The sequence below is a fragment of the Lepidochelys olivacea genome (genome assembly GCF_965140295.1).
Source record: "Lepidochelys olivacea isolate rLepOli2 genome assembly, chromosome: 4".
Taxonomy (NCBI): Eukaryota; Metazoa; Chordata; order Testudines; family Cheloniidae; genus Lepidochelys; species Lepidochelys olivacea.
This window is the reverse complement of record NC_140414.1, coordinates 105,831,766-105,857,445: the sequence shown is the minus strand read 5'-3', so window position 1 is coordinate 105,857,445 and position 25,680 is coordinate 105,831,766. Positions and strand designations below refer to the sequence as shown.

At 43.3% G+C, this 25,680-nt stretch overlaps 1 protein-coding gene across 2 annotated transcripts in view; it reads left to right on the top strand.

Annotated features, from left to right (window-relative positions):
- The window catches only part of NWD2 (NACHT and WD repeat domain containing 2), a 126,691-nt gene that overhangs the window by 40,261 nt on the left and 60,750 nt on the right, over positions 1-25,680 (top strand). For both annotated transcript variants that reach the window (XM_084627105.1, XM_084627104.1), the window contains exon 2: positions 7,202-7,290. In XM_084627105.1, the coding sequence (XP_084483231.1) occupies positions 7,202-7,290 (89 nt within the window). The remainder of the gene's footprint in view (positions 1-7,201; positions 7,291-25,680) is intronic.

The following is a 25,680-nucleotide window of genomic DNA, read 5'->3' as shown; positions in this document are numbered from 1 at the left end:
ACAGTGATCACCTATCATTTGGCAGGAAGATGGCCCACATGTGTAAATGGCTAATTTAGCTGCATCATCAAAAATTTACTCCCATTAAATGAGGCAGGGCTCTGCATGCATCGTACATTATTCAATGTGCATTTTCTAATGTGAGCATCAGGAGCTGTGCTTCATACATTGCAAAGTAAAGTGCATGCTATCTTGATCCACAGCCCATTGAAGTCGATGGGAGTCTTTCCACTGATTACAGTGGGCTTTGGTTCAGGCCCTGAATGAGGCAGGGCATTTGGTAATGATGCAAGGTGTGCACTCAGGGAAGTAGGGATCCATAGGAGTTGCTGCTCATGGGTAATTATTCTTTCAGTGAGGCTGTGTCTGACAAAAAGGACACCGTGTTCTGTTGGTTTGATATCAGAATCTGCCCAGAATTTTTAAAAAGTCTTAACTTATCCTCCACTTTTGCAAATACAATTTTGTGACTACAGTTTATCATAGACTCTTAGGCTATCATTTGGATTTCAGAATACCTGATTAACATTAGGATAAAATTATCTTGTGCTGTTGCAAATACTTTATTCTGGCAGCCAGAAGAATGTCGTTTAAGTAATCTCTTCGTCTGCAGCAGCCTGTAAGTTAAAATTTGCCTGTCGGTGAGATTCCCAATTTTTAGGGACTCACAGATTTTCTGTCAGTATGAATCAAGTCAGATTTTATTTAATTAAACCAGTTTATCTGTCCTCCATCCTAATTACTCTGCTCCATCTTAAATTATGTGCCATTCTATTTTCAGAAAGACAAGCTTCATAAAGTAATAAAAAACAGGAATTCTTAATTGTTCATTAATATAAGTACCAAAACTTCTGAATTAGTGAGGCCCTGCGGAAATGATACTGTTTCTGAATGAGTAGCATCACCATAAAGTTGGAACAAGCTTATGTCCTTACTTTCAGACAGATGCATCATAAAAATAACCTGCAAGTCTGTGAAACTTAAAGATTCAAGGCAAAAATTTCCCCTACAATCTGCAAGCACTGCAGGATCTCCAACTGTTACAGCCACATGGGCCTCCAACACTTGGTGGGCTCATCCAGGAATGACATGCATGTAGGGATCACAAAATCAACAAAGGCCTATTCCCAGTCTGACAAGGACAGTGTAATTTAATCAAATAAGAGTTTAAATGAACAGAATTCCAATTAAACAAATGTTTTATCGTTTTCCATTAAGAGTTGTAGACAGGCGTTAAAAATGTAGGGTACCTTGTTGCAATACCAGACAGAATTCCAGTTAGACCAGGAGTGGCTCCTGAGAAGAAGCCAGAATTTACCAATGTACATTGCCAAAGAGCCACAGTAATATGTCAGCAGCCCCCCAGTAGCTCCCACCACCCGCTCCCAGCGTCTCCCATCCACCAGCTGCCCAGCCAATTAGCACCTCCCCACTCGCTCCCCACACCTCCCAATCAGCTGTTTTGTGGCATGCAGGAGGCTCTGGGAGGGAGTGGGGAGGAGTGAGGGCACGGCAGGCTCAGGGGACGGGGTGGAGTGGGGGCAGGGCCTGTGGCAGAGCCAGGGGTTGAGCAGCGAGCACCCCCCGGCACACTGGAAAGTTGGTGCCTGTAGCTCCAGCCCCGGAGTCGGTGCCTGGACAAGGAGCCGCATATTAACGTCTGAAGAGCCGCATGTGGCTCCGGAGCCACGGGTTGGCCACTGCTGAGTTAGACAATGCTTTAGCTCTATTTGATTTTTGGAGAGTTAAAAAATTCAGGACTGTTCTGTGTGATGAGCTGGATTTATTTCTCTTTCTGAACGAGATTCTACTACCCTCATCACATTGAGGGGTGCTTCATTCCAGAAGTAGCGCCACTGAAATCATACAACCTGAGTGAGGGTGGCAAAATTGTACTCTCAATATTTTGTTCCCCAGACCAAAAATGATCATGGTTCGCTCCATATTTTTTCCCCTCAGTGGATCTCTATTTTTGTTCCTCATTCTAGCTTTTCAATATAGAGAATATTTTGTCTGCTATGATACTTGGCATGGGAAATGGACCACTCAGAGAAACAGTACACTTGATTATTCTGATGAAATCTGGCTGTGATTTGACTTAGCTATGAGCCTTCAAAAAATCATACATATTTAGTAACTGGATAGCATTAGCCAATTAAAACTGAACAGCCAGTTGCTTGCTTGTAAGAGACAATGCTATTTTTACAATAAGTATCATATTTTGGAAAATAGGAAAAGATCATTTAAATCTGGTTGAGGATTCTCCACTGAGCAATGTGTAGGGCTTCTGATTTTCCAGCAAAATATATTCTCTACAGTCACTAAGACACTTGATGCTACTACAGGTATGTATTTTTGTAGTCAGATAACAGTTGATGGCCAGCCATCATTTAAATGTTTTTCTTAAGGAAACACTGCATTTCTTAAGAATATGAGACTTCCTATTTTTGGTAGACTGTTTCACACCAAAATTATCCTAGCTCAAGGCAAATGACATAGAATATTTCATCCTGGATCAGTGACAAATTTGAAGTCCAATACTTCAATGGCTATAAGTGTAGAAACTGATATTGTCAAATATTTTTGATGGAATAAACAAATTTCTGATATACTCATAGATTAAGGTCAGAAGGTACCATTGTGATCATCTAGTCTAACCTCCTGCATGTTGCAGGCCACAGAACCTCACCCACTCACTCCCGTAATAGACCCCTAGCCTCTGGCCGAGTTACTGAAGTCCTCAAATAATGATTTAAAGACTTCAAGTGACAGAGAATTCATAATTTATATTAGTTAAAACCTGCAAGTGACCTGTGCCCCATGCTGCAGAGGAAGGTGAAAACCCCCAAGGGTCTCTGCCAGTCTGACCCAGGGGAAAATTCCTTCCTGACCCCAAATATGGCAATCAATTAGACCCTGAGCATGTAGGCAAGACCCACCAGGCAGATATCTAGGAAAGAATTCTCTGTAGTAACTCAGAGCCCTCCCTATCTAGTGTCCCATCTCTGGCCATTGGGGATTTTTGCTACTGGCAGTCGCCAATGAGTCATATGCCATTGTAGGAAGTATTTCATTCCTTAGTAGACTTTCTATTTTATGTTCGGTTTCTATAGTATCTGAGCACCTCATAATCTTTAATGTATTTTTCCTCCTAACATCCCTGTGAGGTAGGAAAGTACTATAATCTTCATTTTACACATGGGGGACTGACGTACAGAGAGACTAAGTGACTCGCCTGGGGTCACACAGGAAGTCTCTGGTAGCACAGGTAATTGAGCCTGTGTCTCACAAGTCCCCTACCACCCTAACCCTAACCACTTCCTCTCTTTAACACGTTAAACATAATTTAAGATATCAGACCATACATTCATTATGTATAGAAAAGATATTTAAAGTAAAGTATTTTAGTTATTTTTCTCTCCACCAGAGATTTATGCAGAGAAAACCTATGGTACTAAAGACAGCCTGACTTTAATATGTACATATATTTTCAAACCTTTACAGCACACTTTTTTTCAGTTTGATGCAGATTTCATAGGCTTGAAAGAAAACTGTGGGGAATGGGAGCATCAGAGCAGCTTGGATCTTTTGATGGTGAAGAGATAGTGAAGGAGGAAACAGAAGGGAGGGAAACTGGAGAAATCCAATAAGACATCTTCCCTCGAAAATATTGTTTCTTTCACAATGTATGGGAGCAGAAAAATCAATTCATTGGTAATAGATAATAAAATAAAATTAGATTTTAGTTTAAATTAGGTAAATATAATAATAAATAAAACCAATAAATTCATTGGTTTACAATAATAAATTGTGATAATACCTCACACTTACATAGAACTTCAAAGATATGTGTGAATATTAGCTACTTAATCTAACTAATTAAATTATGCACCCAAACCCACTCTCTCAAACTCCAGATTGCGAAAATGGACCTCAGCATCAGCATGCATAGGTCAGTTATGGCTGGTAAACACAGCATATTGTTTGATTTGTGTGGACATCTGTAACTTACAACGTAAGAGGATTGTTAAGTCAATTTTTAAATGGCTTCTTAATGTCAAAGCAGTTATACAAATATTGCTCTAACTGCCACAGCTCTACTTTATCTTTCATAAATGAATGCTCTGTTATTTTTCATTTTACGGCACACAGACCCAGTAGTTCACAAGCATAATTTTATTTCCAATAATAACCTTGCACTGACAAAATCACTTTGTGCCTTTCCCCAACCCGTACTGACTCACAGAGTAGGTGTCGTTCCACAACAAAATCCGATCCACAAACCTACACCTTTTTAGGATTAGATCGAGAGGCTACGAAACATGTTTAACATGTTTGCAGTATACATGTAGCCGTGTCCCAGTTTCTCAGGCTATGAAACAGATTACTTGAGATAGCTCTTGATGAACCATCTAATTTAGCTCTAACATGTCAGTACATTTCTTCAACAATTAATTATAAATAAATGTGTCCAAAGCTATTTTGTATAGATCGTATTTTAATAAGAAATTTGGTGTCTTAGTGTGATGACTTGGGGTTCTGTCTGCACAACCTATAAATTCTGATTGATATTGTGAAGTTGTACTATGAAAAGTTGCTCTTTCCTGAGTGCCTATATGTATGCGGATATACTATTGCTGACAGAGCCTGAAAGCGTTACCCCTGGGGGAATTCTGTGCCACTGCGCAGTACAGAATTTTGCAGAAATTAATGTGCATGCAGAATTTCCTTTCCCCACAAACATAGGCTGCAGTGCTGCTAGCTGCCACTAAGAGCTGCTGGAGCCGGCAGAGCTTAGCTCACACATAGAAGACACTGCTCAGGGGAGGGAGCTAGAGGGTTCCTGGCAGCTGCAGTTCCCAACATGCCCTGAGGGAAGGAGAGTGCAGTGCACAGGAAACTCTGTTCAAGCCTGGGACCGAACATTAGATTGTTTCTCCCTCTGGATCACTGGGCTCTGGGGGAGGGGAGGGGATGGGTGTCTGGGCTCTGGGAGAGGGAGGGGAGGGGATGGGTGTCTGGGCAAGGGGGGCACCACAGCTGGGAAGTGGGGGGAGAAGTTGTGGGTGTCTGACCCCCAGGCTGGGCTCTGGGGGCTGGGAAGGGGTCAGAGAAACAGGAACTGGGTTGTCATAGGGGTTTCTTTAACACTCTACTCCTGGGGGAAATTTTGTGTGTGTCTGTATTGTTACAGACATACTTGCTGACAGGTATTTTGAAATAAATTACCAAAATAATTGAAACTGGCAAGATTATGTAGTGTTGTTTTGACAAATAAAATTTGTAGAATTTTAAAATATGCGCAGACTTTTTAATTTTTTGGTGTATAATGCCCCCAGGAATAAAGTGTATTTACCCCAGATAGAAAGGTTAAAGTTAATGACGGTACTTAGATCTCACAACAGTTACGCAAAGAAGAAGCTGAATCCTTAGAAAAACCAGTTAAGCTGTTTCCTCTGGAAGGAAGGCAGGAGCAGTGGAACAGGTACCAGGAGGAGAACAAAAGAGTCCAGGTGGCCAGAAAGGGTTTAAATGGGGTAAGGGTGTCCTATGTACTTTCCTGACCAGTTGGCCCCCAAGGACTCTGCAAAATCCCAGGAACTCGAACCCCAGCTCAGAGAATGCCCTGAAGTGATGAAGAAAGCGAGGCAGGGACATGCATTTAGTGTTTGTTGTTTTGTATGATCGGTGTGCTCCTCTATACTTTACCTGATTAAGTATAAAAGAGGGTAAAGGCGTTTAAGACTGTGCAAAGTGTTTGTTGACTGCTTCAGAACTGCTGCATGTCCCTGAGAGAGGTATACTGTAAACAAGAAGCTTTGCACCTCTGGGGCAGAGTTTGAATAATCAGGGTATCTCAGGGGTCAGCACTGGTCTTCGAGGGCTACAGAAGGTGGGCTGAGAACCCACATTTCCTAGAAGAGGAGCAGACAGAGTCAGTGCTCAGTAAATGTGCCAGAGAAGCCATGGGAGGAACCAGTGCTACAGCCTGCTGCAGCTCTAAAAGCTTGACACACACTGGCAGGGTCGGCTCTACAGTTTTTGCCGCCCCAAGCAGTAAAAAAAAAACTGCCGCCTCGGACGGCAAAAGGGAGAAGCTGCCGCTGATTTGCCGCTGCGGCCGGCGGAACAGAGAAGCTGCTGCCGAATTGCTGCCGTGGCGGAAACACTGCCGCCCCAAAGCACCTCCTTGGAACGCTGGTGCCTGGAGCCGGCCCTGCACGCTGGGAACGCTGACCAGCAGAGGCTTGGATTCCCCTCATAGCAGTCCCAGTGGGTGGCTGACAGAGAGCATTCACTAGGATCTTTGATTCTAAGGCTACCTCTATACTAGGGGTGTTATTCCCAGCTCATGTAGGCATACTCTTGCTAGCTCTCATCTGAGCTCGGATGCTAAGAATAGTAGTGTAGCCATGGTAGCATGGGCAGTGGCGGCCTGTACTAGCTGTCCTGAGTACAAACCTGGCTGAACCCCCTGGGTGCTGCTGCTGTCTGTGCGACTGTGGCCACAATACTATTTTTAGCGCCCTAGCACAGATGAGAACTACCACAAGTATGTCTATGCGAGATGAGAATCAAATCCCCAGGTCCAAGAACAGATGTAGCCTTAGTAATTTACTAATTTTTTTTTTTAATTATGAAAACAGGCCTCTGGAGATCTGTATATCCAGACTTATAGGCCACGTGGGTGTGAGGATTGGTGCATTTTGTACACTAATTTCAATGCTTCTCTTTTAAGAGACTACAGAATTAGAGGGGGTGAAGATATGATGGTAGAATTTGGCTCTCACTGCAATGAAACCTTGATTTATCTATGCATATTCTGCTATACCTCCCTAATCTTTGGTTTGTCTCTTTGTTCTGGAGGTTTTGCTAATCAGTAAAATTCAGCTCCCTGAAAATTAAATAAAAGTCAAGTTGACATATGACTGCTGACTTTACAGGGTCAGTTCAGTCCTGTTTTACAGAAGCCTATTCATAAAATATGTATTAAGCTGGTTGTATTAAATATCATAACACATTTACATTAAACATAACATCCAGGGACATAAAGTTTGGGTATTGAAATCCCCTTATTAGATTTTCACTCATTTTTTCAAGACTTATCTATTTTCCTCCAAAAATCTCTCTCTATATATATATAGATCATAAAAATATAGAGTTAATATCAATGTTAACAACATTCTTTTTTCTATCACAGATACAGTAGCAGAAAGAAGTACACTCAGAGAACATGTTTGTCCCAAGCTGAGAGAATTCTGCAGGGAAAACTATGGGCTGGAATTACAGGTAGATTTTATTACATTAAATATTCAATTATGATATATAATTAACCTTTCTATTTTTGAAAATATTTTTGATTTATATGTAAAAATAGTGTAATTATTGATAAATCTGACACAAAATAGAAGCCTATACAAAACCAAAAAAAGTACATGTAATATGATAATTTTGTCAAATTGAAGTGCTCAAAGCATCACAAGTAAAGAGTGCTGGTATTAATAAAAAGACAGCTAAGAAAAATCCACACTGCTCTATAGAAGAGTGTTTACTGGTAAATAAGAACAATAGAGTAACAAATTAATATTTCCTCTTGAAAGTAATGCATAATGAAACTGTAAAAATACAAAACACCTAAGAGGAAATAATGTCACATCCAAATTATGGTACTGTCTTTCCAGAAGTTAAACTATTCATATTCAGAAAATATAAAGTCACATATAGTTTCAACATTTGGGTTAATGTTAATCGCATCATTCCTGTTTTTCTTTTGATCATCATTTAAGTCACAGCATCTTCATACTCCATATAATTACTGCTGCAACTACAGTTTTGTCATCAGTAACATGGAAATGAATTTGATAGGCCAATTATTGAAGCCTTGATGACCAATGAAAAACTCTGAACATTTTTTTTTAAACTATCCCATGTGTTTGCAGAGTCATGGCCAGGTTTGGAAAGATATGGGGTACAATCCTGGCTCCATTAAAGAAAATGGCAAAATTCCCACGCACTTCAGTGGGACTAGGATTTCACTCATGAACCTTTTTCACCTTGTATTTTACAATTACTTGGTCCTTCCACACCTCTTGTGGAACAATATCAGTAATGAATATAAAAGTCACTCATCTTCTTACAGTTAGCTAGGCATGTATTTAAGCACCTTCCTGAAGCCTCTGGCAATAGAAAGACGCCCATTGGGCCCAGCTGGCAGCAGTGGAGCAGGTAGCACCTGGTGATGGTGCTGCCAGGACAGAGCATGGCTGCTATGCTGGCCACCAGCCTGGAGTTGGTGTTGCAGAGCCAGGGCAATGGCAGCTACTTCAAGATCCTGGAGCTGCTGCAGGCAGCCGAAGATGCTGCTATCCTTTGCGCCATCAGACCCTGCAGCCAGTTTGTGGCACTGCTGGAGCTATTTGGAGGCCAGCTGCTTGACCAAGAGTCCTCTTTCACAGAGAACTGCAGTGCAGAAACTAAATACAAAATAGGGAGGAGGCATTGTTATAACAGTTGTGTCAACTGCTTGGTGGAGCTGATGGGCCATGAGTCTTTTCAGGTCAAGGAATTATCACAACCTTTGTGGAATTGGAAGGGAAATACCCTTCAGTCAAGGTAGAATGGGAGTTTCAGTTTCCCTCATGAGCTTTTAAAATTAGTTGTGGAGAACTGTCATAGGGTCTGCTCACCGCTAGTGAGCCTTCCCCTTGTCACTCTGGGGATTAGCTGATTCCAGGTCCAACACATCCTTTCCACCTCTCGCTGCATGCCATACCTTCTCTTCCTGGCCCTCAGCGAGGCAAGATGCTCCGTGTTCATGGCTTAGCCCTCTGGCCAAGTCACATGTCCTCCCCTTCTGGGGTATCGAAGTCTTCTTATAAACGGGCTCAGGCAGCTGTTCTCTGTTCAGCTGGTGCCACTTCTCCAGTGGCTGGTAGGTGAAGCTGGGCCTGCTCTCTACTCTGGGTTCCAGCTCATGGACCATCTAATCAGCAGCCACCATCTGTTCCATTCTTTATCTTACTACCTTTTCCCTAAGCATTTCATAACTTCAAACCCAGGTTTGCCAGCCCCAAAACTCCCTCCTCCCAGGGGGTAACTGTAGGATTCTTTGGCTGTGTAGACCCTAAATATATCTCCCTTCTCCCAGGGAGTGATAGCAGCCTATTTCCCTGCAGCCTTCCTCTGCTAACTTCCTGTCTTTATAAACCCAGCCCAGCTCGTTCTTCCTCAGCTGGGTTTCCTCATTATTCAGTCAGCGGATTACTTAAACTACCTGATCCCCCTCAGCTGTGGCCTGTCTGGTTAATTGGACCCCTTCTTAGCCTACATTAAGCTCTTCAGGGCAAGTGTGGGGTCAATACCCCATCACAAGAACTTAATGTCTTAAGAAGAGGACTCTTCACTCCTGACCTTGCTTTTCCAAGAATACCTGGATTATGAACACATTTGGTACTTTGTGATGAAGGTGGTTGCTGAAAACATCAGACAAGTCATGCAGAAGACAAAAGAGTATATCTCTTCACCAGCAGAATGTATTTTTCCTCGTTTAATCTATTAGCATGCCGAACAAAGGGAATGAGGTGGTCAGTTTCATAGTGAAGCAAGCTAAGCAGGAGGCATGGAATGTATTGAAGCTAAAAAAGCATAAACAGGCATTTGAAAGGATGTGGTTTGGCCTTCTTAAACACAAGCTACTCAGCGGCCTTTACAAAAAGATTCTTGTAATTTTGAATGAATCAATCCTGCCTCACCTGAGTGAACCCACCCTCCGAATAGACTTCCTGACAGTCACATGTGATATGCTGTAGGTGGAGCACTCAGTCTTCTAGCCTTACATGGATTATTTATTCCGATTTGCCAGCATAATCTGGAATACCCTGACTTTTTACAAAAAGATGTAGAGCATCATACACCCCTGAATATATCACATGAAGTACCAAGCCTGGTTTTTCCAGCTATCTGGTTTATTTTTGTCTTTATCATAGTTCCCAGCATACCTGGTGGCAGCATTCATACAACGCCTCACTAAATTGACTCTCCCCAGTCCTCCCTAGTTTTTTCTGATGGTTATTCCTTCCATCTGAAATCTCTTCTGGAGGCACTCAGCTTGCAAGGTTCTCGTAGACACACCCACAAGGCTTGAAGATCTGTCAGAAGATCCATACATTATGGATGAGGAAGAGCTACAGACTCTTCAGAGCCATTATCACCCTGATATGGCCTGAGCAGTTGTCATTGTGAGCCAGTCTCTGTCTGAATTAGTGGACTACATATCGAAGCTCCTGGAGTTATTGGCCTATGTGCTTTTTGATAAGAGAATAAAAGAACAAAGCCACCAGTGTCTCTCTAGAGTTTGAGAGGAGTGAGAGGATTATTTGGCAAGAGAATGATCTCTTTGCAGAGCATTTTGCATCAGAATGATGCTGCACTTTGGTAATAAACATTTTTTTATGACTGACGTTGACTGTGGAAGCCAAACAGAACGGTTTTATGAGTAGTTCCATTGAGTTTTGGCTGTAAAATCTAAATTGATGGGTTGGACTATTTGAGGTGCTTCTGTGACCTTCTTGCACCTTCCTATGAAGCATCTGGTGTTGATCATTATCATTGATAGGTTACTGGGCTAGATGGACCTGATCAACTCTGGCAGCATACTCATCATGGTTGAATCTGGGCATGTGGAGTTGGGGTGAGTGGGGACCTTCTCAGAACATTAGGCCTGGGTTCTGCACAGGTTTCGTTCCAGAGGTTGTTACCTGCACAAAACTCTGTCACTTGCACACTCCAGGGGCTTGTCTACACCTATATTTTATAGCGCTCTAACTTACTGGCTCAGGGGTGTGAAAAATCACCCCCCCTGAGCGCAGCAAGTCTGAGTACTTTAAAGCGCTAGTGTGGAGAGGCTCCAAGTCCTGGAAGCCGCGCTCCCAGCGCTCTGAGCTAACCCTCTTGTGGAGGTGGATTACCAGGAGCACTGAGAGAGCTCTCTCCCAGCGCTCGCATGCAACCACACTCGCACTTCAAAGTGTTGCTCCCGCGACAGCACTTCGAAGTTTCCAGTGTAGCCATGCCCTAGGGCTTCCACCTCTATCTAGTTCCAAGGGCTCAAGGCTTCCACCTCTATCTAGTTCCTAGGGCTCAAGGCGTAACCCTCTTAATTTAGGCACCCACCTTTACCCCATTCATTGGGCTCAGGTGTAACCTTACATTTTAGGGCACCCACCCTTATGCTGTTCCTAGGGTTCAGGCATAATCCTCTTAATTTAGGCACTCTAACTTTACCTCTCTGTGGACTCCAGGCAAACACCCATTCCTTCTGGTCTCCGGGCAAACACCCATTCCCTCCGGGCTTAATCTTTTGTGGGTTTACGGGGTCTTTTACCAGTGAAAGAGCCTTACCCAGTAATATCCTACTTAACCTCTATTTATTAACAATCACCAAAACAGAATGCACACAGTACACATACAGTAACTCCTCACTTAAAATCATCCCAGTTAACATTGTTTCATTGTTACATTGCTGATCAATTAGGGAACATGCTTGTTTAAAGTTGTGCAATGCTCCCTTATAATGTTGTTTGGCAGCCACCTGCTTTGTCCACTGCTTGCAGGAAGAGTTGCCCATTGGAGCTAGCTGGTGGGAGCTTGGAACCAGGGTGGACTGGCAGCCCCCCATCAGTTCCCCGCTCCCCTAAGTTCCCTGTGCAGCAGCCACCCAGCAGGCTATCAATTGCCAGCAGTTCAACTGTCCCTCCCTCCACTGCCATGTGCTGCTCCTGCCCTCTGCCTTGGAGCTGCTCCACGGAGCCTCCTGCTTGGTGTGCGGGGAAGAAGGGGGCTAATGTCCCCCCTGCTCCTGCACCCTGCTTATCCCATCTTCCATAGAGCAGGGGGGACACACGACAGGGCTCAGGACAGAGGGAGCTTCCTGGCAGCAGCTGCCATCTCAGCTTGCTGATTAACTTAAAAAGGCAGTGTACTTAGAGTGGGGTCAGCGTACTTAAAGGGGCAATGCACATCTCTCTCTCATAGGGTGTGTATCTCTGTCTGCCATGGTGTCTCCCCTCCCTCCATTTGTGCTGCCTTGTAGAGTGTGAGGCTACATTAACAACAATGAGTTAACCCTTGAGGGCTCAGCCAGTTGCTAGTTCATCATTTAGCAGTAAGGCATCCCCTGGGAAATATCCCACACTCTGACTTCACCACCTCAACCAAGCTTCGCAATCATCATCACTGTGTACCAATATTAAATTGTTTGTTTGAAACTTATACTGTCTGTGTGTGTGTATGTATGTATATATATATGTCTTTTTTGTCTGGTGAAAAAAATTTCCCTGGAACCTAACCCCCCCATTTACATTAATTCTTATGGGGAAATTGGATTCGCTCAACACAATTTTACTTAAAGTCGCATTTTTCAGGAACATAACTACAACATTAAGCGAGGAGTTACTGTACAATGCTCACCACTCCGAATAAGACAGATGAACTTTTCCTTGCTGGCCAGTCAGGATCAGGTCCACCTGGGGGGCTCCAGTTTCTGCATAGTGTCATTGGCAAAGTGTTGAGGTCTGGCAGCTCTGTTCTTGGGCCTGTGAACTTCCTTTTGGACCCCAGTTTATATAGTGAAACTTGAGTCCTGCTTAGCTATACCTTAACCAATCCTAACATATTGTAACAAAATTCTCTAACCAGTCATACCCCACCACCTTAATTAATTTACACCTAGCAAAATTAATTATGAAACAGACATAAAATCAAAGAACCGGACAGAAATCATACAAACAATAGGGAAGTGGGGACCATAAAGATAAAAAAAAAAAAATGAGGATTTCACAACCACAACTATTGATAAGTGATTTCTTACCAGACAGAATGCTATCAAACTAAGTTTTCTTTAACCAGTTTAAGATTTGTTGCAAGGATAGGTTCCTGGGTTAGTGTTTTTGTTGTGTGGTGTGTGGTTGCTTGTGAGTATTTGCCTCAGGTTGGGTGGCTGTCTGTAAGCGAGGATTGCCCTGTCTCCCAAGGTCTTTGAGAGTGAGGGCTCATCCTTCAGGATAGGTTTTAGATCCTTTATGATGCTCTGGAGAGGTTTTAGTTGGGGGCTGAAGGTGACGGCTAGTGGTGTTCAGTTACTTTCCTTGCTGGGCCTGTCCTGTAGTAGGTGGCTTCTGGGTACTCTTCTGGCTCTGTCAATTTGTTTCTTCACTTCAACAGGTGGGTATTGTAGTTTTAAGAACGCTTGATAGAGATCCTGTAGGGTTTGTCTCTGTCTGAGGGATTGATGCAAATGCGTTTGTATCTTAGAGCTTGGGGCTGTAGACAATGGATCATGTGATGTGGTCTGGATGAAAACTGGAGGCATGTAGGTAAGTATAGCGGTCAGTTGGTTTCTGGCATAGGGTGGTGTTTATGTGACCATCGCTTATTAGCACCGTAGTGCCCAGGAAGTGGATCTCTTGTGTGGATTGATCCAGGCTGAGGTTGATGGTGGGATGGAAATTGTTGAAATCATGGTGGAATTCCTCCAGGGCTTCTTTTCCATGGGTCCAGATGATGAAGATGTCATCAATGTAGCACAAGTAGAGTAGGGGCATTAGGGGATGAGAGCTGTGGAAGCGTTGTTCTAAGTCAGCCATAAAAATGTTGGCATACTGTGAGAGTAGGTTAGCCCTATTTCTACTTACAACTTGGAGGAGGAACAGGAACAGAGCAAGTGCAAGCCTGAGTGCCAATCAGGATTTAAATAGTGTCTCTTCACTCTTTGATGTAGCCAGTTGAATGGTTTGATAAAGTCCCAGACTTGTATTTCCAGAAGCAATGAAGAAATTTCCTTTCCTGTTGACTTTGGTCTTGGATCTTGCAAGATGCTGAGTGTGCAGCCCTAGATCCAGTTAAACACATACTTGACTTTAAGCATGAGAGAAAAGTCCCTGTGAAATCAATGGGAGCCAATCACCTTTAACAAGTTGCTCTTGTCAAGTTAATTTTTAGCTCTGTCTGGTAACAATTTGAAAATGAAATGTTTCTCCATCTCCTACAAGAAACAGGTAAGGATGGCAGAAAACAAGAGCTAATTTTGTCAAGGGGTGAGAGGACAGAAGTAGAAATCCCATTACCCTGCATAAATTGGTGCAGAATACATCCTAGGATAGTGTCTTCTAAAGCTGTCCAGCTTTACATCATCTTCTCCATCTATTAAGGTTGAAATAAACATAAGTAAATTGCCAAGGGTCATATACAAGGATTTAAATAGGCAGCTTCTTTTGGTGGCGATGGGCGAGGTGAACCTAGTTCCTAGAGTGCCATGCTGAACCTGTGTCTTGGGATTGTTTGTTTGCCCTCCAGCACCTCAGCTGTTTTCATTTCACATAAACTTCCAAAGTTTTGGCTGGGATATTCAATGGATCTTTGAGGAACTGGTGCTCAATTCCAGATGAAATTCAGTAGGAGTTGAGTACCTAACTTCCACAGGTTCCTTTGAAAGCCCCATCCTTCCTTGTTCGCCTCTCACTTGCAAGAGCAGTACTGTGTTCTCATGAGCCAGTCTACTGTGCCTCCGCTCCCTGTCTTGTGGTATTAGTGGAAAGATGATGCAGTGCTTATGACACTAGCCGGTGACTTGGGAGTCATGGGTTCAAGCTGCTCCTGTTCAACATCTGTAAAATGGGGGGGGATAGTACTTTCCTATCTCATGGGGAAGGATAAATACAGATCTATGAGGTACTCAGATACATCAGTAATGGGGGCCATGTAAATACCTAAGATGTTCTTGAATAAACTTGTATTGCTTTTAAAAAAAAAAGAGTCCCATTGACTTCACTGGGCTTTGGGTTAGGCTCTCAGAGAGGAGGAATAAATTCACTATACAAAACTGTAAAAATGTAATTTATCAGAAAAATCTAATGCCAAATCTTCAGGCATTCCTCCCAACACACTATTACATGCCTTTACATTGCTTCCCCATAACTCAACATTATGAAATAAAGAAGCATTATCTTTAGTGATAACAGTTAATGTCTTTAAGCTATCATTCTGCATCTAAAGTCCTGCATCACTCTTGATATACATTCATCAGCAGGTTCTGATTGTTGTTGGGGCTTTTTCTTATGAAAATCAATATTATTTGAATTAAGAGACTCAATCTTAGATCCCCTCGAATCAAATTGGAGTTTGACACCCTGTATGGCAGTAGAAATAGCATCCAATGTGATTTTAGATTGTGTTTATGAAAAATCTTGATGTGAGGATGCCAACTGATCAGCTGTTTGGACAGTCTCTATAGCAATGCTGCAGGGGGAGAATGCAAAGGGGAGTATAAAATAATAAAACCAGTTTCTCTTATTCTCCTGTACTATTCATGGAAAAATCTGATATATTTTATTTATCCAGTTCCTTTATTTTCCTTATTCTTCAGTCATCTCTGAGGAGACATCTCAAAGAAAGGAAAGAAAGAAACAGTGTGATGTCTCCTTTAGGCATAACAGCATGCATTTAATCCATAATCAGAAAGAAAACACATTCTGAGATGGGCTGTAGTATAAAAATCGAGAAAGACCTCAATTCCTGCTTTGATGATAATATATGAATATCTTAACTGAGGAAGGTTTCCCTTGTAGGTATTCACAAAAATAAAACTATTTTATTAAATAGATTCAACTATTATCTGAAGACAGAGTGACATAGGCCTCAAAACATCAGGAAATTCTTCATGTAGGTGAAGGTGTAATGGGAAGCCCCACAAGCGCAGAGGCAGACGTTAACTATTTTACATACATGTCCTGAAACAATTGCGGATCCATAAAAGGCAGTGACTAGTCAAATCTAGTTTTGACTAGAGCTGTCAAGCAATTAAAAATATTAATTGCGCAATTAATTGCACTGTGCAACAACAATCAAATACCATTTATTTAAATATGTTTGATGTTTTCTACATTTTCAAATATACTGCTTTCAATTACAACACAGATTATCAAGTGTATAGTGCTCACTTTACATTTATTTTTTATTACAAGTATTTACACTGTAAAAAACAAAAGAAATCGTATTTTTCAGTTCACCTAATACAAGTAATGTAATACAATCTCTTTATTATGAAAGTTGAACTTACAAATGTAGAATTATGTATAAAAAATAACTGCATTCAAAAATAAAATGTAAAACTTTAGAGCCTACAAGCCACTCAGTCCTACTTGTTCAGCCAATTGCTCAGACAAACAAGTTTGTTTACATTTGCAGGAGATCATGCTGCCCGCTTCTTGTTTACAATGTCACCTGAAAGTGAGAACAGGCATTCTTATGGCACTACTGTAGCTGGAATTGCAAATTTTTTATGTGCCAGATGCGCTAAAGATTCATATGTCCCTTTATACTTTAATCACCATACCAGGGGATATGCATCCATGCTGATGACAGGTTCTGTTTGATAACAATCCAAAGCAGTGCAGACCAACACATGTTCATTTTCATTATCTGAATCAGATGCCACCAGCAGAAGTTTGATTTTCTTTTTTGGTAGTTTGGGTTCTGTAGATTCTGCATTGGAGTGTTGCTCTTTTAAGACTTCTGAAAGCATGCTCCACACCTCGTCCTTCTCAGTTTGGAAGGCACTTCAGATTCTTAAACCTTGGGTCGAGTGCTGTAGCTATCTTTAGAAATCTCACATTGGTACCTTCTTTGCATTTTGTCAAATCTGCAGTGAAAATGTTCTTAAAATGAACATCATCCGAGACTGCTAAACATGAAATATATGGCAGAATGTGGGTAAAACAGAGCAGGGGACGTACAATTCTGCCCCAAAGAGTTCAGTCACAAATTTAATTAACGCATTATTTTTTTTAACGAGTGTCATCAGCCTGGAATCATGTCCTCTGGAATGGTGGCCGAAGCATGAAGGGACATACGAATGTTTAGCATAACTGGCACATAAATAACTTTTGCAATGCCAGCTTCAAAAGTGCCCTGCAAATGCCTGTTCTCACTTTCTGGTGACATTGTAAACAAGAAGCGGGCAGCATTATCTCCTGCAAATGTAAACAAACTTGTTTGTCTGAGAAATTAGCTGAACAAGAAGTAGGACTGAGTGAACTTGTAGGCTCTGAAGTTTTATATTATTTTGTTTTTGAGTGCAGTTATGTAACAAAAATCTACATTTGTAAATTGCAATTTCAAGACCGAGATTGCACCACAGTACTTTTATGAGGTGAACTGAAAAATACTATTTCTTTTATCATTTTCACAGTGCAAATATTTGTATTAAAAATAATATACACTTTGATTTCAGTTACAACCCAATACAATATATATGAAAATGTAGAAAAACATCCAAAATATTTAATAAATTTCAATTGGTATTCTACTGTTTAACAGTGCAATTAAAATTGCGATCAATCGTGATTCATTTTTTTAAATTAATCATGTGAGTTAACTGCAATTACTCGTCAGCCCTAGTTTTGACATTAGTATACAAATGATTTTAGCAGATTTTTTTGGCTCAAGTGGGAAAGGTTATATAAAAATTACAAAGAGGAAGTGAGAGAGCATTCTGCAGCAGCTCTGAGATAGATTTTTCTCTCATAAAAATATCTTTTTCTTGGCAGTCCGACCTCCCACTATTTTATGGTTATTATGGGAAGCATTATCTTTTAATACACACAATCATTATTATTAATTATTAGTTTGCAGTGATGCCCATGAAGTGCTAGGCACTTTTCAAACATACAAGAAGGGACATAGCTTCTTCCTGTAATAGATACAGTATTTGGGTGGATGAAAGGGGAGTACTTTACTTTTTATTCTTTATATGTGGTCCTCTACTTATAAGCTCTGATCAGTATCTGGCTACCATGAAAACCACATACTGCAGAGCAAGGGTCTCAAACTCAATTTACTTTCGGGGCAGTGACAGTCCTCAAATCCTCCCAGCGGGCCAATAATGTCACTTATGCCACCTAGAATCCGCCCCCCAAAACTCCGCTCCCCCAAACTGCTGCCCCACACTTGCCTAAGGCTCTGGGAGGGAGTTTGGGTGGGGAAGGAGGTCTGGGGTGCAGGCTCTGGGAGGGAGTTTGGGGGCTGGGGTGTGTGGGGAGGGGTTGCAGACTCTGGGAGGGAGTTTGGGGATGGGAGTGGGTATGTGTGCGGGCTCTGGGAGGGATTTTGGGGGTGGGAGGGGGTGCAGGCTCTGGGAGGGGGGAAGGGGGTGCCGCACTTACCTGGGGCTCCAAGGTGGGGAGGGCCTGGGGGCTTTGGTGCGCTGCTGCCGCCAGGCACCACCCCCCACAGCTTCCCATTTGTCACAGGGGCACTCGGAGTGTGGCAGCGTGCGGAGGCAAAGCCCCACTCGGCGGCCGTAGGGAGGGGCCAGCAGACACGTGGAGCGAGCAAGCAAACACCACTCAGCTCCACTGCACTGTTGGGGCCCCGGGCCATTTTAAATCACCCGGGGGAGGGGAGTGCCCAGGGGCGACAGGTGGGGCCAAGGGAGAGACCTGGCCCCAAAACTGCTAGAGCCCCGCGGGCCACACCGGGGAGGTTTGCGGGCCGTGACTTTGAGACCCCTGCTGTAGAGTATCCTCAAGTCATCATCTACTTGATAAACTGTGACCTAACTTAAATTCTTTCTAATATATTCAGTGGTCCGGTTTTCTCTGAGTCATCCGGCTCTACCAATAACAGGGTCTCAATTGTTGCAAAACCTTAGATCTGTCAGGCTTCCAGTGTTGACCACTCCTCCTGTGGAACACAATTACCATATGTGGGGAAATGTGACTAATACATTAATTCCATCTCTGAATTGGTTTAGGGTACTCTATTTGTTCCATTTGTTTTCCTTTGAATCACGAAAATGTTTCTGAAAAATTATGTATTTTGATTTGGACTGTTGTTAAAATAGAGATAAAAAGTACGCTAGAAAGGATACCTCCAGAACACATATTTTGAATCTTTAAACAGCTTGACATATATCTGTTTCTCTAGGTTTCTTTTAAACTGAGAAACTAGTTCGTAATGGAAACATTTTCTCAGGATAATTAGCAACTGTTAAGTGGGGGCATCTTGTGGTGTATAGTGGGGGAGGTGAAGATATATGATAAATGGAATGTGACAAAGCTCTGTCCTTGCCTCCGTGGGTCCTGCATTTCCTGGCGGATTTCGCTAGCCTCGGAGGCTCACTGTGACCCTCCACATAACCCTTCTCTCTCTAGAGACAAGGGTCACAGTCTACTGAGCCATTTTCATCATAAGCCAGCGAGGGAGGTGAGGAGAGGTTATCCTTTCTTGCACAGTCTCTGTTGTCTCCCAGTCGCAGTGATTAATCAGGGGGTTGGGGGGGGGGAGCCTGGGCCCACCCTCTACTCCGGACTCCAGCCCAGGGACCCTAATAGTATCAGCTATGGTAGCTGACCTTTTAGAAACATAACATGTACAATTCCCTGGGCTACTTCCCCCACAGCAGCCCTCACTTCCTCAAGCTCCACTTCACCCTTACCTCAGGGCCTCCTTCCTTGTCCCTGATATGGTGTGTACTACTCAGCCTCTCCAACAGCGCAACTTCCTCCCACAGCTCTTGACATGCACCCGCACCTGACTAACTAAAACCTGACTAGCTTTTAACTAGTTTCAGCCAGCCCCTGATTGGCTTCAGGTGTCCCAATCAACCTAGCCTTCTCCTTGCCTTCTGGAAAGTTCTTAATTGGCTCCAGGTGTCTTAATTGACCTGGAGCAGCTGCCATTTCACTTATCCTGGTACCAGGGATTTGTTTAGCCTGGAGCTAATATATCTATCTCTCACTACTTTTCTATAGCCATCTGGCCTTGCCCCGTCACAGAAAGAAAGAAAATCCAGTGTGCATAAGCAAATGAAGGCAGCCAGCTTCACGCAAAAAAGTTCACATATATTGTTAACAATTTACAGTGTTTTCTGCTTAAAGGGTTCAACAGGATAATGCACCCTACAGAAAGATATGCAAAATAAAATGCTAACTTCTTTCAATTAGTAAGAAAAAAAGAATGACCTATAAAGATGATAGGAGTTGTTATGACAGAAGCTGAAGAAAGCAAACAGAAAACACTGACTCATGAGGAAAAACTTAAAAAAGAAAGAAAGAAATCAGATGTGCAAGTGGACTAGCCCCAAAGTCAGTCTAGGTTGGGCAGTCAGCACTTACACAGAGCGTCAGGTTGGCAACCCACCTAGGCAATAACACTGAGTAATATTTTATTAGGGTGGACATTTGGTGAGCAGTGTCTCCAATTATAAGTAATAAATACATTTTGACATCATTCACAAGCATCTTCTTGTTCCATTGTATCCCATATACCCCTTCTTTCTAAATTCTCAGTATCCTTCATGCACATATAGGTTTGACACTTATATCAGCTCACTGGGCAGGGCAAACTTCTCATGTCATCCCATTGTGACAGTTGATTTTTGATAGCCTGACACTGAATCACCACATTGCAATGCAACATCATGACATCAAGATGCAGAGTCATCATGTTGTAACACAATGCTGTGAGGTCATGATGCAAGATTAGGTCATGATGGTGTAATGCCAGTCCTGAAAGATATTTTTTGAGACATTACAGCAGGGGTAGGCAAACTTTTTGGCCCGAGGGCCACATCTGGGTGGGGAAATTGCATGCAGGGCCATGAATGTAGGGCTGGGGTAGGAGGTTGGGGTGCAGTGTGCAGGAAGGGGCTCAGGGTGAGGGGTTAGGTCAGAGGAGGGGTGTGGGATGTACGAGGGGGTTCGGGGGGGTTGGGATTCAGGAGGTGGTGTGGAGTGCGAGGGGGGATCAGGGCAGGGGTGCAGGGAGGAGGCTCGGGGCAGGGGACTCAGGACAGGGAGTGGGGTGCGGGAGGGTTTTGGGGTGCAGGCTCCAGCCCGGCGCCACTTACATGAAGCAGCTCCAGGGTGGCAGCGGCATGCACCGGGGCCAGGGCAGGCTGCCTGCCCTGGCCCCGCGCCGCTCCCGGAAGCTGCCGGCACCACATCCCTGCGGCCCCTGGGGGAAGTGAGGGCAGAGGGCTCCGCGTGCTGCCCTCACCTGTGGGTACCTCCCCCAAAACTCCCATTGGCCGGGGTTCCCCGTTCCCGTCCAGTGGCAGCTGTGGGGGGTGCTGTCTGCAGGGAAGGGCAGCGCACGGAGCCCTCTGCCCGCCCCCTCACCAAAGGGACTGCAGGGACATGGTGCTGGCTGCTTCTGGGAGTGGCGCAGGGCCCGCAGCGCCACAGGGCTGGCAATCCCGCGGGCTGGATCCAAGGCCCTGATGGGCCATATCCAGCCCACAGGCCGTAGTTTGCCTACCCCTGCATTACAGCCAAATTTTCAAAAGTGCCTCTTATTTTTGTGCACACAAAGTTGTGCAAGCACACCTGTTTGGATATGCAGTTACTAGGCACAAAATTACAAACCACTATTGAAAATTTGGTCCATTGTTATGTAGGATACAGGAGAGCTCAGGCAAAATTGGGATGGAAGCATGCTTATGAGCAATAAAACGTAGGAATTTATCCTAGAATTATTTATTTTCTGTGTCTCTTTATCGGTTTTGGATACCCCTAAGCATAGGCGCCAACTTCCTCTCAACCCTCTCTCCACTCCCAGGCCTGCCCCCACTCCACCCCTTCCTCCAAGCCCCCACCCCTGCCCTGCCTTTTCCCTCCCTTGCTCCGCCCACACCTTCCCTCAAGGCCCCTCCCCCGCCCTGCTTCTTCCCTCCCCTGCCCCACCTCTTTCCACCAAGCATGTCCCATCCCTGCTCCTCCCCCTCCCTCCCAGCGCCACCTGATGCCATAGCACAGCTGTTCCAGAGCATGCAGGAGGCACTGGGAGGGAGGGGAGGAGTTGATCAGCAGGGCCACCAGCGAGTGGGAGGTGCTGGGAAGAGGGAGGGAACTTGGCTGCCAGTGGGTGCTAAGCACCCACTAATTTTTTTTCCGTGGGTGCTCCAGTCCTGAAGCACCCGTGGAGTCAGCACCTATGTCTCTAAGATTTGCTTGCCAAAGCATGTTTACTAGTGCTAAGTGAACTGTAGCTGAGAAAGATTCATCATTTGTGTTGCAATAAATTGCCTAGAGAGATTGTGGAATCTCCATCCCTGAGATTTTTAAGAGCAGGTTAGAAAAACACCCGTCAGGAATGGTCTAGAGAATACTTAGTCCTGCCATGAGTGCAGGGGCCTGGACTAGATGACCTCTCAAGGTCTCTTACGATTCTACGATTTAATAATGTTGCCATTAGTAGGAAAAATTGATGATAGTCAGTTAGTTCTTCGATGCAATCCTGTAAATTGTAAATCCTGTAAATTGTAAATTTGATGCAATCCTGTAAATCCTTCGATGTAAAAAAATCCTTATTTACAAAGACTATATACAAAGTCTTTTCCCCTGAACACAGAAGCAGGAAGCAATTTCTTTGTTCAGAAATCTGTGCTCACTTTCCCGTCAGTCCTGTGTCTCAAGGAGTTCTGTTTCTGTTCACTCTCTAGGCTATGCTATCATCTGCTTCTCTGGCTGCTTTCTGCTTCCGACCAAGAGAGACACACACCTCCACCAATCAATTCTTCAGCCTCTGCATTTTCAATCAGTCCCAGAGAAACCCTTCTTATTCTCCCTGAGTTAGTTCTTGTTCAGCCCTTCCCATGCTGGTCTGTGCCTTCAGCAATGGTGTCTATTGTTTCAGCTGTCCCTGAACCAATGGGGATTTAGTTGCTCCTTCATTTAGCATGAATGAAAGGTGGCTAGTGCATCCACCAGCTTCAGCAAGATAATGTGATTGCCTAAAAACATGCTCCAACAACATCCTCTTGTCTAGCACAACAGTAATAATGTATTTCCCACGTGTTAGTAGCGGGAGATTCTAAACTTCACTTTTGAGCAGAAAGGAAAGATTATTCACCAGTCACTGTAGTTCTTTTACAGTGCTGCCTCTGCATTAATACATGCTCCACCCCCATTCATGCCTTCAGCATTTTACCATCATCGGGCGCTGAGGTTTTCTCGGAAGGGACTGAGGGAAGTGGGCCCCAGCTACCCTTTTACAACCATTGCTCCAAGCATTCATTTCCAGCATCCCAATGAACCCTGCTTTTGAGAAAGTACCTGAAGCTACAATAAAAAGAAAGCTCATGTATGCAGGAGGCCAGCCCAAGACTGTGGAATAAGCTCCCCAGCAGCTAAAAACCATCACAAACCTCAGCCCCTTCTGGTGTAAGTGCAAGGTGCGTTTCTTTGACCTTGCCTTTTCTAACATAAACATATAACGTGTGAGTATATAATATATTTTATTGGACCAACTTCTGTGGGTGAAAGAGACAAGCTTTCAAGCTTACACAGAGCTCTTCTTCAGATCTGGAAAAGGTACTCAGGTCTGGTCTAAACTACAGACCTCTATCGGTATAACAACATCACTCAGGTGTGGATTTTTCACACCCTTGAGTGACATACCTACCTAGCCCCCTGTGTACACAGCGTTATGTCAGCAGGAGAGCTTCTCCTGCCATCCTAGCTGCCACCTCTCAGGGAGGTGGATTAACTACACTGACAGGAGAGCACTCTCCCATTGGCTTGGAGCATCTTCATGAAAGCACTTCAGTGGCGCAGCTGCATCAGTGCAACTACACCCACGCAGTGTTTTAAGGGTAGACTTGCCCACAGAGTGTCACAGCTAAAAACAAGGTGGAACAGATTGTTTAGCATAAGAAGTTAACACATACTAAGAAACCTTTCAAGGTGAAGTGCCCAGTTAACATCTCTGGAGTCCTAGAACAAAGAAGTGGGGGCAGGGGGAGTTAGTGGGTTACAGATTGTTGTAATAAGCTATAAATCCACTGGCTTTATTAAGTCCATGATTATTAGTATCTAACAAAGTTATGAATTTAAGCTCCCAGGCTTGTCTTTTGAAGATGTTACGCAGGTTTCCTTTGAGGATGAGGACTGAGAGGTCAGATATAGAGTGATCACTTTGAGAAGTGTTCACCCACTGGGGATATGGTGTTTTTGTCTTTTATCACTTTCTTGCATGTGTTCCTTCAAGAGCCTAGTGATTGTCTCATTTCACCCACACAGTTGTTGTTGGGGCATTTAGTGCATTGGATGAGGGACGTCACGTGCTGTGATAACTGTGTTCAGGGGCGTAAGTTTTGCATCAGTTGTTACGGCAGAGTCTGTGCTGCTTTGAGTTGGTGTGTCCTGGCCTGTGGGGAGCTTGCTTCTGATGATGAGCTTGGCAAGGTTGGCGGTTGTTTGAAGGCAGAAGGGGGGCAGGGTTGGGAAAGATTTCTTTCAGGATGTGGTCCCCATCAAATATTGATTATAATTGTTTAATGATACCCTGTATGGGTTCCAGTGTGGGGTGTTAGGTGACAACTAGATATGTGCAATTGGATCAGATTTTTTTTCCCTATTGAAGCAGATTCTCTCAGGGTATTTTGGTAGCCTGTTCCATGATGCCATCTAGTTCTGAGACCAACATGGCTACAACAACACTGTGAACAATAACACACACACTACAAAACAAAACACTGCCTACTACACACACTTTTTCACCTGGGGAGAGGATGAGAGAACAAATGTGACAGACGTTAGTCCCATTGCTCAGTGCATTAATGGAAGGTGCTCAAATACTACAGTGATGAGCATAGAATAAGAACCTGAAAAGAACAGAAAGTCAGTGGCACAAGGTATTCACCCCACAAGAAAAAAACTGTGAAAATATAGAATTCCTGGTCAGTCGTCTTTCTTTTTTGTCAGTAAAGAAAGAAGTTATGACTTAGAAAACACCCAAGGAGAAGCCTTTTGAGAAAGCTGACATTTTTACTTAGTCCCATTTCTGGCGATAATCACATTTTAATAAATCAGAATGCATTTATCATGCATTCAAGACACAAAGTTTGTTTGATTCATAAAGTAAGAAGACAATAACAATAAAATCATTTAAACATAAGATACTAGGTTTTTCTCTATCCTACTGAAATTTTTCTGGGAGATTTTGTTATGAGAAAGATACCTTCTCACCTTTCATAACACATAGAGGAAAGGCACACAGCATGCTGGAAAGTTAGCCCTTGACACACTGTTCTCTCTTCTGTCCTAGCTCAAGTTCTCTGACTTCTGACTGGTCAGTTAGAGTAAAAATTTCCTTTGATGCCTGAGAAAAATTCTTGAGTGACATCTTGAGTTCATCCAGCTGCAAATTCAAATACGGTATCTTTGGAGCTGAGAATGACTGAATTAGTTAATTTATGTCTTATGCAATTCTAATATTCAGGCATCTGATGAAAACAACACAGAGTTCAATAATAAATCCACAGAGATAAATAATGGGAAAGAGAAAGAAATAGGGAGAAAAGAAATATTTTCACTTGTAAAGAGAAAAAGATCAATGAAGCAGAGAGATGCAGGAAAGCTGAGATGGCAAGAGCTGCAAAGAAGTTTCTTGCTCAGACCGGTGTTTGGGACAGAGTTTATGTAAAGTATAAATGTATAAAATTATTCTTTCTAACATTATGCTCTTTTATTCCACTTTATAATGCACTTCACTCTTTAGGCTGTTTCACCACATGTGGTCACTTACCTCCAGCGTGTAGTGCCTGAGGCCCCAATCCAGCAAACAGTTACACATGTGCTTAACTTTACTATGATGAGTACTCATGGCAGTAAAGCATGTGCA